Raw genomic sequence first — 12198 nt, 5'->3', positions numbered from 1 at the left:
AATAAAAACTGAGTGACACCTCACATCCACCTGTGACTCTAGGCCTGAAGCAGCTTCTGTTTCTTGCAAAAGATAAAGGATAATAAGAAGGGTTTTTTAAGTATGTAAACAGTAAAAGGAAGACTAGGGATAATGTGGGTCCCTTGCTGAACAAGGGGATGTCGTGGTAACGGGAGATGCCAAGAAGGCGGAGATACTGAATGCTTTCTGTGCTTCAGTCTTTGCTTTAAGGACTCCCCCCAGGATTCCTGGACCCTGTACAGAGGAGAAAGGGTCTGGGAAGTGGAGAGCTCCCCCGTTGTTGACAAGGGAGTGGTTTGGGAGTGTCCGAGTGGGCTCAGCGCACACAAATCCATGGGTCCCAATGGGATGCATCCACTTGTGCTAAGGGAGTTGGTAGAGGTGATGGCTGAACCGCTCTCTATCATCTTTGAAAGGTCCTGGAGAACAGGAGAGGTGCCTGAAGACTGAGGGAGAGCCAATCTCACTCCGGTCTTCAAGAAGGGCAAGGAGGATCTGGGAAACTACAGCCCAGTCAGTCTCACCTCTGTCCCTGGAAAGGTGTTGGAGCAGCTTGTTCCGGATGCCATCTCCAAGCAGTTGGAAGAGAAGAAGGTTATGAGGAGTGGTCAGCATGGATTCACCAAGGGGAAGTCGTGCTCGACCAACCTCGTTTCCTTCTGTGATGGCATCACCAGCTGGGTAGATGGGGGGAGAGCAGTGGATGTCATCTACCTGGACTTTAGCAAGGCTTTTGATACTGTCTCCCATGACATCCTGATAGCAAAGCTGAGGAAGTGTGGGATAGAGGAGTGGACGGCAAGGTGGGCTGAGAACTGGATGACTGACCGAGCTCAGAGGGTGGTGATCCGAGGATCAGAGTCCGGCTGGAGGCCTGTGACTGGCGGTGTTCCCCAGGGGTTGGTGCTGGGTCTGGTCTTGTTCAACATCTTCATCGACAACCTTGATGAGGGAATAGTGTCTGCCCTCAGCAAGTCCACCACTGACACAAAGCTGGGAGTGGCTGACACACCAGGAGGCTGTGCTGCCATTCAACGAGACCTGGACCGGCTGGAGAGATGGGCAGGAAGAAACCAAATGAGGTTTAAGGAGAGCAAGTGTAGAGTCCTGCACCTGGGAAGGAATGGCCACGGGTATCAGTACAGGTAAATTTCCCTCCCGTGCTTGTCCGAGGACCTGCAGTTTGCCACAGGGTCCATCTCTCCCTAAACACGTGCACCTGAACTCATTCCCTCACTGCATACGCACCTTCAGTTGCCTCTGCTTGCCCTCTGGTCCCTTCTGGACACCTCCTTTTGGCCTGTAGTGACACCCACGTCTTTCTTTGGTGTCTTGTCCCCTTGGCATCGTTCAGCTTTTGGTGCTCCCTAGAGCAATCTCTCAGTGAAAGCAAAGCCTCCCCCTGGAAAACATCTTTCAGTTTTGTGCTTGCCATCCTGAAATCTTCTTTACTTAGCTGAAAGCCATTTACCATTTTACTACTTGAAAACATAGAAGCTATTTTAACAGGCTCCTTTATCTAAGTAAACTGGAAAAAAATATTACCTAGAGTTAATTATTAACATAATTAAAACACTTTAGTTCAAACCAGAACTGTCAGGATCACGCAGGCACGGAGGGATTTCGTGGGGCTTTCATATTGCTTCGTGGGGCGATACAAAGTCACAGAAGAAATGAGGTGGGAGCAAGTCTGGAATATTTGGAAAGTATTATGATTTTGAGAAAAGACGGATGGGTCAGGAGGAATTCCTTGTGATGAAACTCAGATGCTCGGGGAGGGCGGACTGCTGCTTATAATATGGGAAATGCTACAAGTGACGTGCACACCATGCAGTAACCATGGCAGCAACCAGCTGGTCCTCTTCCTTTCACCTCCTATTTTACAGATGCTCTGCAGATTCTTAAATGATCCATGGTGATGCGGATGTCTGAGTTGTCTGAGTCAGCAGCGTGAGCAGTCTCCATCCAATGGGCCCTTTGTATAAAAATATAAAACATAAAACGGCCATGTGGAGTGATTTGGGAAAGCAGGGAGAATTCTGCACAAAGAACGATGCCAAGCCTCTCATCACTGAACTGAACAGGTCTTAGAGCAAGGGTCCTGCTGCAGCCCGGACCTACGGTGTGATTTTAGTCGTGCAAAAGCTGTAGTTGGAAACACCCCACCCACGCGCTGCGAGGGTGGCGATGGAGCTGGGCGAAGGTGGCACGGCTGAACCCAGCACCCCGAGCCTACCACCCAAAGCCGTGGAGATCACACGTCACAGCTGCAGGCTGACCTGCGGGAGGAAGGTCTGAAAACCACCTCGACCATCTGTGAGCAAAGGGCTGAGTTACAGCCAAGTATGGAGGGGTGTGAATTTTCTGGTTGGTGCTGAAGCTTTGTTGTTCGAGCTGTGGGTGCTGCGGCTTTGAAGTCCCCCACAGCAGTCAGCCACTCTTCCCTCCCAGGTGAGCTGTCTGACCAAGTGAAAACCAGAGCCTGGTGCTGAGCACTGGGAGTGGGAGAAGAGATGTGCAATGGGTACCGTGCGCCGGAGGTGGGATGGCCGTGCATCTCTCTCGTCTGTTGTGCAGGATGAATCATGGAAGGAATCCGTGGGCCGCAAGAAATGGAGAAGGATGGTGGCCCAAATCCTGTGGTCCTGACCAAGGAAGCCAGGACTCCAAGCCAAGATCTCAGCAATGATCTGTTTGCGAATGAATTAATATTAAGAACAATAATAGTTCTAATTCTTCCAGCTCCTTGCTCTTTGTCCAGTTCAGAGCTTCCTAAAATCCTCCTAAACTTTTCGGCACACTTCTGCTGCCCCAGCCTGCAAGCTGCCACCAGCACGCTTTGCTTGCAGCTCCCAGCTGAGCTCCCAGCCCCTTTGACCATCAACCATATCCTATCCTACCCACTGCAAGCGTGCTCGGTGCAACAGGAAGGAAGAGGAAGAGGGAGGATAGTGTGAAATCGCTCACCATCAGCAGAGCACCGCTCTTGAAGGTGCAGGTTTGGGGGACCTTTGAAGCTCTTGGTGTTTTGCAGAGCTCCCTGCTACCCCAAAGGTGGTCAGTGCCTGCCAGAGTCCTTGAGGTCTGCGGCATCTGAGGGTGAACTGCAGCAGGAGGTAGAAAAGCAAAGAGAGACATGGTAAAGGTGAGGGAGAGCTCATCCGACGTGGTCCATGCTCACAAACCAGCAGGTCTGTGCCCTCTGCCAGGCTTCTGGAGAGACAGCTCCCTGGCATCCTCAGTGCCCCTGCGATATCTGGGCTGCTTTCAGGTCCTTTGCTGCCACCAGTCCTTCCCTTCCAGCTGCCCTTCTTGTAGCAGTTGTGGGGAGCGTTGCACATCTCTGCCTGTCAGCTGGCAAAGAAGGAAGATCCAGGGGAAGCTTCTGTCTCTCCGCCTGCACACAGGTTGCCCGTGTGTCCCTGTCAGGAGCCCTTCCTTTCTCCATTTCAATACCCAGTATGTTTATATTCCAATAAATATCTGTTATATTTATATTCCAATATCTAGCAATAAACATTTCCAAGAGGGAGGTACAGCTCCTCACCATGGGAGGAAGCTGCTGTCTTGGGAAGCCCAAGGACCGAATGGCACCGAATGTTTTTACACCAACAGCCAGGGCTGGGCTCCCATGCAAGAGGCTTGTTTCAGAGCACCACCCTTACCAACCTGTTGGCAGACTGACCTCCTCCCTGAGACGGTCTGCATGCAAATTCTGAGGTCAGCACAGATGCTCAGCTTGTCACGGAGACACCCTGCGTGCAGCCAAGGGGACGGGATGTCTCCGCAGAGCTGCGCCGTTGTCTGCCTCAGCCTGATGCTGGTGGGTAAGTTGGGATGGGGCGAGTGGAAAGCACCTTGGGTGCTGTGGGAGCTGCGGGGGGGCGTAAGCTTGAGCTGATGGAAAGGAAGGGAAAGGAAGATGCTGGTGGTGACCGTGGAGTGCTCACCTCAAGCACAGATGGCTAGGGACATTAGGGGGAAGATGACGGGGTTGCTGTGCTCATTCCCAAACATCGGCCGAGGGCTGGACCCAGCACAGATGTTCATGGAGCTCCTGCTCCCTGCTCGTGCTGCTGTGCAAGTGGTGCTGCTCCCTGGGTGGCCCGTGAGGGGGGATACCTGCAGGATGGTCGTGCCAGCTGGAGAGCTGCATCCCGTGGGCATCCGACCACCGGGGATGCGAGGGATGCATTTTGCTGAGAGCCAGAGGAGGTGCGTGAGGAAGTGGTGGTGGGGCAGGGGGGGCTGCGAGCGCTGTGCTGCAAGGGGAGAGAATCTGCCACTGACCTGCTGACCCCTCTGCAGGGCGAAACCTGGGCTTACTCGTGGAAATCCTGCAGGATGCAGTCACTGGCACCGTGGGGCAGTCCGTGCTCCTGCCCGTCTCCTACAGCTGCAACAGCACCTCTTGCTTCCCAATGTCAATTAAGTGGACATTTGATCACCCCTTACAAAGAGCCATCTCCTGCGTAGTGCAGAAGTGCTCCCTGGATGATGGGGGGGCTCCCAAGAACTGCTACAAAAAATGTTACCCCTATCCTGCATATTGGGGCCGTGTTAAGCTCTTCCCCGAGAACGCATCCCTGCTGCTGCGGGACCTGCAGCTCAGTGACAGCGGGGTGTACACCGTCAGCTTTGTACAGCAAAGACAAATCAGGCACATCACCCTGACCGTGCTCCAGCAGCCTGTCCCCACAGAACCTTCCAGCAACAGTAAGTGTTCCTGTGCTGCTGTGGCAGCATTCCTGCCCCTCCTGATGGGGACAGCACGGGACCCCTGCAGAGGTGTCCTGGGAGGTGGCAGCCTCCCGATGCCACATCTCCTCTCTCCTACCGCAGGCACTTCTGAGGGAGCAGGAAGAATAGCCACACGCATCCCTTGCTGCATCCTCGGAGGCTGCTACTGCTTCATCCTGCTGCTCCTGCAGCTGCTCTTCCACCTGTGCTGGCTGCGGGGCAGCCGTGGGGAAGCCTGCGGCTGCTGCTGGGGAGAAGGGAGCCAGCGTGCGGGAGCAGCCAGGGCCGGGGCAGAATGAAGTGCCCCGAGGGGGGGCACAGGGGACACCCCACAGCCCCCTCTGTCCCCGCAGCCCCAAAGCGTGCAGGTGGCACAGGAAGGAGCCGGGGCTCGCCCGCCCGCCCGCAGCGAACCCCACGGCGCCGAGGGGCTGAGCGAGAGCCTCCGACTTCCTCCTGGCCCAGGCGAGCGCAGCAGCCGCAGGCGATGTGTCCCGGCCGGCGCTGCTGGGGCCTCGGCTCCCTCCTGCTGCTGCTGCTGCTGCTCGGTGAGCTGGGGACGGGGCCACTGCGGCTGGAGAAGCCAGCGGGGAGGAGGCTGGGGCCAAGGGGGTGTCAGGGCAGGTGATGCAGGGAGCCCACTTTCCGGCAGCTACATCCAGTTGGTTCCCAAAAACAAGGGCACCGCGCTGAGGTCTGGTGTGTGGGCGTGAGGCTCCTGTCAGGGGGCGGTGTGCTGTGCTGCGTCTGGCTGGGATGTTAGCTTTCCCTGCAGCAGCCCACACAGTGCTGGGCTCTGCACTTGCAGCTGGAACAGCAGTGGGATCAGCCCAGCGTTGTGTCTGCTGCTGAGCAGAGCTGGCACGGCACCAGGGCTCTCTCTCACCCTCCTGGGGGTGGGCAAAAAGGGAAAAAGGAACATCCCCAGGGCAGCTGCCCTAAACCAACCAAAGGGATACTCCGTACCACCTGATGGCACACTCAGCAATATCGGGTGGAAAAAGGAGGAAGATGGGAGGTCTGGGCTCTTGTTGCGAAAACATCGGTCCTCTGGAACACTGGCTACGTGCGTTGAGGCTCTGCTGCAAGGACGTGGTCAAGCACCGCTCACTTGTGGGAAGTAGAGAGTAATTTCTTTCCTCTGCACTTCAACATAGCCTTTACAAGTTTTTTACAAGTTTTGTTTGGCTTTGTTCTTCCCCTTTCCCCCTCCCTTTTCCCCTTTCCTTTTTTTCCCTTTAGCTGAATTGTTCAATTAATGATAACCTTTCCTTCATAATTATTTTTCCCTTTAATTAAATGATCTTTATCTCAACCCGTGAGTTGTTCTTTCCTTTACTTCTTCCCCTCCTCTTCTAAGGAGGGGGAGTGAGAGAGAGGTTGTGGTGTTCAGCTGCCTAGCACGGTAAAACCAGCACACGGGGCAGGGTGGGCTGAGCGCTGTGCTCCACGGGGGGAGAATCTGCCGCTGCCCTGCTGAGCTGCTGGTCTGCCTCTTCCCCTCTGCAGGGCGAAACCTGGGCTTCCTCGTGGAAATCCCGCAGGATGCAGTCACTGGCACCGTGGGGCAGTCCGTGCTCCTGCCCGTCTCCTACAGATGCAACAGCTCCCCTCACTCTCCTATGTTAATTTAGTGGCTGTTTGGTCACACCTCACAAGTAATCATCGCCTGCACAGTGCTGAACTGCTCCCTGGATGATGGGGGGGCTCCCAAGAACTGCTACAAAAAATGTTTAACCAGTCCTACACATTCAGGCCGTGTTGAGCTCTTCCCCGAGAACGCATCCCTGCTGCTGTGGCACCTGCGGCTCAGTGACAGCGGGGTGTACACCATCAGCTTTGTACAGCAAAGACAAATCAGGCATATCACCCTGACCGTGCTCCAGCAGCCTGTCCCCACAGAACCTTCCAGCAACAGTAAGTGTCCCTGTGCTGCCCTGGCAGCATTCCTGCCCCTCCTGATGGGGACAGCACGGGACCCCTGCGGAGGTGTCCTGGGGAGGTGGCAGCCTCCCGATGCCACATCTCCTCTCTCCTACCGCAGGCACTTCTGAGGGAGCAGGAAGAATAGCCACACGCATCCCTTGCTGCATCCTCGGAGGCTGCTACTGCTTCATCCTGCTGCTCCTGCAGCTGCTCTTCCACCTGTGCTGGCTGCGGGGCAGCCGTGGGGAAGCCTGCGGCTGCTGCTGGGGAGAAGGGAGCCAGCGTGCGGGAGCAGCCAGGGCCGGGGCAGAATGAAGTGCCCACAGTGCCCGGGCACAAGGAAGGCGCTCAGCTGCTGCCTCGGGGCTGCTTTTCCCTCTGGCACCTGCCCCTCTGCTGGGCAAACCGGGCTCCAGGTCCCTGCCTGTGCCCAGTGCACAACCACTCCCCACGCTCACATACCCCTGCTGTGAAATTCCTGCTCCTGCGGGCAAATAAACACCTTTCCTCTGGCATCCCTGTCTCCAAAGTGCCTGGCATGGGGCTGCAGCACCACCTGAAGCAGTTCCAGCAGCAAAGCGAGAGCCGGGAGAGATTCCCAAAGCTTCTGGCTGGCCCCAGGTGGCAGTGGCATCTCGCAGGGGGGCTGGAGACTCCAAAGGCTGCTTTTGTGGGGCAGGGGCTGGGTGGCTGCTGAGGCTAAAGGGTGACAGCTTCAGGAACATCCTCCAAGCGATTGAGCTGCATCCCCTGGAAAATCCCCCCAAAAATGGGGATGCAATGGACGTATTTTCTGGCAGCTCCCTGCTGTGAGCGTGGAAGGTGCTGGGGCAGAAGCAGCGCCCGCAGTGGGGGCACAGGGGACACCCCACAGCCCCCTCTGTCCCCGCAGCCCCAAAGCGTGCAGGTGGCACAGGAAGGAGCCGGGGCTCGCCCGCCCGCCCGCAGCGAACCCCACGGCGCCGAGGGGCTGAGCGAGAGCCTCCGACTTCCTCCTGGCCCAGGCGAGCGCAGCAGCCGCAGGCGATGTGTCCCGGCCGGCGCTGCTGGGGCCTCGGCTCCCTCCTGCTGCTGCTGCTCGGTGAGCTGGGGACGGGGCCACTGCGGCTGGAGAAGCCAGCGGGGAGGAGGCTGGGGCCAAGGGGCTGGGGGTGCAGGTGGTGCGGAGCCCACCCTGGGGCGGCTGTGTCCAGTGGGGTCCCCAAAATCAAGGGCACTGCGCTGAGGTCTGGTGTCTGGACGTGAGGGTTCTGTCAGGGGGCGGTGGGGCAGGGTGGGCTGAGCGCTGTGCTCCACGGGGGGAGAATCTGCTGTTGCCCTGCTGAGCTGCTGATCTGCCTCTTCCCCTCTGCAGGGCGAAACCTGGGCTTCCTCGTGGAAATCCCGCAGGATGCAGTCACTGGCACCGTGGGGCAGTCCGTGCTCCTGCCCGTCTCCTACAGATGCAACAGCACCTCTTGCTTCCCGGTGGCAATTCAGTGGCTGTTTGGTCACACCTCACAAGTAATCATCACCTGCACAGTGCTGAACTGCTCCCTGGATGATGGGGGGGCTCCCAAGAACTGCTCCACAAACTGTTTCACCAATCTTACACATTCAGGCCGTGTTGAGCTCTTCCCTGAGAACGCATCCCTGCTGCTGCGGGACCTGCGGCTCAGTGACAGCGGGGTGTACACCGTCAACTTCCAACAGCAAAGACAAAGCAGGAACATCACCCTGACCGTGCTCGAGCAACCTGTCCCCACAGATCCTACCAGCAAAGGTAAGTGTCCCTGTGCTGGGCACAGGCACCTCCTGCACTGCCCCAGCCATGGGAAGCATCAGACAGAGACAGAATTTCGGTCCCTTCTTCCACGGGGCCAAGCTGCTGCAGCAAAGAGAGGAATCCCAGGGGTGTCCTAGGTGCTGCTGGGTGTGCTCCTCCAGTTGTAGCTGGAAGCCCAGCGTTCCTCCCTCTGCCACCGTTAGTTAGAAGTACGAGTGAGTGCCTCTTGCACAGCCGATTGTCTCTGCTGGAGTAAGGCTCCACAAGAGCGTTGCCTTTAGCTGAAAGGAATGGCTGCAGAGAATGAATGGGAGAGGTGGGTTCAGAAACCCAGGCATCAGGTCTGGATCCTGTACTGGGGAAATTGGTTATGGACTGGGCAAATATATTATGTACTGGGGCAAATATTTCCTGGGGAGAATAGGGCACTTGGGGGTAAATCAGCGGCCACAGAGGCTGAGAAAAAAATGCACCAAATGCTCTCCTACCACTCTGGTGCAGCCCTACATGCAACGTCCATGAAATAATCACCACGGCAGTACCTGCTGCCACTGCTTTCCTTTAGGAAGCACTTACAGCACCTGTTGTCTTCTAAATGCCAGGCACCCGCAATCAAGACCACATACGTAACTACATAATTGGAGCTTGCTCATTAATCTTCCTCCTTCTGCTGTTCCTGGTCTTCTGCGTTTGGCGCTGGGGTAGGTGGCTCTGCTCTTGCATTGCAAACTTTGAGGTTGCACCTCTGGTTCCTTCGGGCATATTCCCTGGGGATAAAGGCAGTGGGGGGGTTCTGGAGAGGTTCTGCTCTTCACACCAGAATTATTCCTTTGCTGTGAGGTTCCCTTCAGCGTACCACCTCCTTCCATCTGTAAAGAGTCACAGTTTCTAGTCTGTGATGCAGCTGAACGAAGCAGAAGCACAGCACGGGGCTGTTGCAAAGCTTTTCTGGAGAGCCCATACCTTCTGGAAAATAAACCAGCAAGGTGCCTGTCTCCATGGCTCCCATCAAAGCCTTCACCCCCGAGGATGCCTTTGTCAGGAGACAAGTTCATTTGTTTCCAAGGGGGAGATTTCACCCGTGCTTGGCTGGAGCAGCCACAGAACTCTCCGTCTTGATGGCAAAATCCTCATCAACCCCCTGGTGAAAGTGCCAGTGTATTATCTCTGGTCCTCCAGGGCTAGGATGGGGAGGGTGCAACCTGTCGGTAACAAAACCTTCTTTTTCTGAGGTGCAGTGCAGAAGAAGAAGATGAGAATCGTTAAACAACAGCAGGTACGGAAAAGAAAAAAAAAAAAAAAGAAAGAAAGCTCTTTGATTAAATGCTAACTGCTGGCTTGAATAAGATGCACTGAGCTACAAGAATTGGTTGCTGAATTTAAAATTAGGATGTTAATTCCGTGTTGTAAGGGCAAGCTGCAAAGTGGTAAGTGACCCTGGGGTACTGCTTTCTCCCAGCTGCACCCTTCCCCTTTGCCTCCCTCCCTGACTCCAAAAGGACCTGATTTTACCTTCGTGGCTGAGAAGCCTAGGGACAGCTTTGGCTGACGGCAGCAAGGAGGGTGCAGAATGGTTAAATGCAGAGCAATGTGCAGATAATCACCCTTCCCTGCCTGGCAGCCTCACGGGTTTCTGTCGGGGCACTACTTGAGGGGTCTCTGTGGGCCGTGCAGACAGCCAGGATCAACCCTGACCCTCCCATGGGCAAAGCCACCTCGGCTTTACATAGCTCCTGTTCCTGCTGAGTCCTCCTGGCTTGCAGTTAGCAGCTCCAGGACCCCTCCTGATCCCGACATCCTCTGGAGAAGGCTCTCTCTCACCCTGGGTGTTTTCTCTGTGCTTCTCAGGAGCCCCCCGAGGATAACACTGCAGCAGGGGAAATAACAACCATTTATTCCAGAGTCGGAGACAGCTTTGAACATCCAGGGCTGAGAGAATCACCACAGGTCATCTACTCATCCATAACCTCCCTCAATTCCTGAGGACAGGACTGGGCACCACCAGCTCCTGCTTTGGCTGCGGGAGCTGCCCGCAGAGCTCTGAACTTTGCAGGAGAGAGCCCTGCCGCAAAGGTGGCTGGTGATTTTGTCACTGACCAGAGAAAGGGGCCCAAGGTAAAGGCAAATCAGCAGTGCATCCGTGGGAAGCCTGATTCCACTGACTCACCTTAATCTGAGGGCTAACGGAGAGCACTGGATGTATTTCAGTCCTGTGCTCCAGGGTCACTTACCAATTGTCTTGTCATACTGAAAGAATGCATGAAGAAGACCTTTTGACCTGGAAAGCTGTCCATATTTTTAGGAGTATGCCAAGTCACTGGAGAGCAGACCCTTCCTGCCATGAAATCTGCTTGGCCTTGGGATCCCAGGGCAAATGGTTCCTCTGCTGATCGTCTGAAAAGTCCCCTTGAAGGGCAAGGAGTTGGGGCTTTCTGTGCAATGGAGTTCCTGGCACATGGTTACGTTCCTTTAAAACTGTTTGTACAGGTGGAAGAAAGCTGCGATGCCTAACTCTGTTTTAAAATTAAAGGCCACATCTCCCCTAGCAGCACCAGCTTTTTTAAAATGCAGTAAGGGCATAAATTGTTTTGGTTTTGCTCCGGGCTTCATGGAAAACAAGAGAGAACATACCGAAACGTGGGGCCCCATCAGTAATAAACGGATGCTAGGACAGGACAAGAGTGCTAGGCATCTCCTGACCACAGCCTGACCCAGAGAGGGCACGGAAACTGCTGCTGCTGCCTTTCTCTTTGTGTGCTCCTGTGTCGGCTGGGATGATGTTCAAAAGGGACAATGATGATGACAGTGGTGGTCCAAGCCCCCAGCATCAGCAGCCCCTCCCCTGGCTCCAGGTGAAGGACGTGGCTGCTCTGCTCTTGGAAAGCCCTGCTAACCTTCACGACAGCAGAGTTTTTTTTTCTCCAGAAGATAGAAGCTCCTTGTGACTTAATAAAACCGCAAAAGCTGAAAAGTCACCTTGGGTATGCACAAAGCTTTTGCAGTGGTTACCGTGAAGCCTTAAGTAGCAGGAGAGAAGAAAGTACTAAAAAAAAAGTGAAGCAGTAGAAGATAATTGCACAGGAAATGTGACTATCAGTCCTCAGCCATATGTGGTCACTGGCTGTCCCCTCAGCAGACCTCATGTTGTTCCTGACCCCTGCTGAAGGATTTGGAAACACCATCCACGGAGAGCATGGCAGGACAAGGGAGGACTGCTGACATCTGCTCCTCCGCAGCGGTGAGTGGAGCCCACCCCCAGCAGAAAAACCTCTTGATCTCCCCGGTGCCTGCTAGAGCACAAAATAACCTGCAGCAAAATGAAGACCGAGGTCTGAATTTGGACACCCAGAAACACAACCACCCCTTTCCGAGCTTTGTGTGTCCCAGAGCAGCTTCTTCTCAGAGAAGACACCTTTGGAGAGCCCGGTCCCTGAAACGTCATCTGCAAAGAAGACCTGCAAGGCAGGGGGGATTAAATCCTCCCTGTGGGACCAGGGCCTTGGGGGGGCACCAGGGAGCCCTTGCAGGAGGTGGTGTCCTGCTGCACCCATGCTCAGCTAAGGCACAGGGAGCAAAGTGCCCCTTCTGCTTCCACGGGTTTTCTCAGCTAAAATAAAGTTTTGCAAGAGTTCCCAGAGTTTTGTCTTATTCTCCTGCTCTTTGGTAGCATTGAGGCACGCTGCGCTTTCTTTTTGGCAACTCACTTGCTTTTGGACTAAAATTCTCTTTCTGCCGTCCTTGGTCTC

The 12198-nt window shown here is 55.2% G+C and overlaps 1 protein-coding gene across 5 annotated transcripts; it reads left to right on the top strand.

Moving 5' to 3' along the window:
- Positions 1–65: 65 nt before the first annotated feature.
- Positions 66–12083, top strand: LOC311444091 (uncharacterized protein). Of its 5 annotated transcripts, none has more exons than XM_084534927.1 (7): positions 3728–3844; positions 6271–6419; positions 6517–6678; positions 8042–8449; positions 9055–9153; positions 9685–9728; positions 10301–12083. In XM_084534927.1, the coding sequence occupies exons 2-7, from the start codon at positions 6359–6361 to the stop codon at positions 10433–10435; spliced, it is 909 nt and encodes a 302-aa protein (XP_084391053.1). In that variant the 5' UTR covers positions 3728–3844; positions 6271–6358; the 3' UTR covers positions 10436–12083. The 5 variants fall into 5 exon arrangements, 4 of the variants coding, with proteins under 4 accessions (XP_084391053.1, XP_084391051.1, XP_084391052.1 ...); XM_084534925.1 differs by lacking the exon at positions 3728–3844 and adding an exon at positions 3866–4236 and having other exon boundaries at positions 9691–9728; XM_084534926.1 differs by lacking the exon at positions 3728–3844 and adding an exon at positions 5087–5309.
- The last annotated feature ends 115 nt before the right edge of the window (positions 12084–12198 follow it).

Source organism: Aythya ferina (genome assembly GCF_964211825.1).
Source record: "Aythya ferina genome assembly, chromosome: 13".
NCBI classification, from domain to species: Eukaryota; Metazoa; Chordata; class Aves; order Anseriformes; family Anatidae; genus Aythya; species Aythya ferina.
This window is presented reverse-complemented; position numbering and strand designations above follow the sequence as displayed.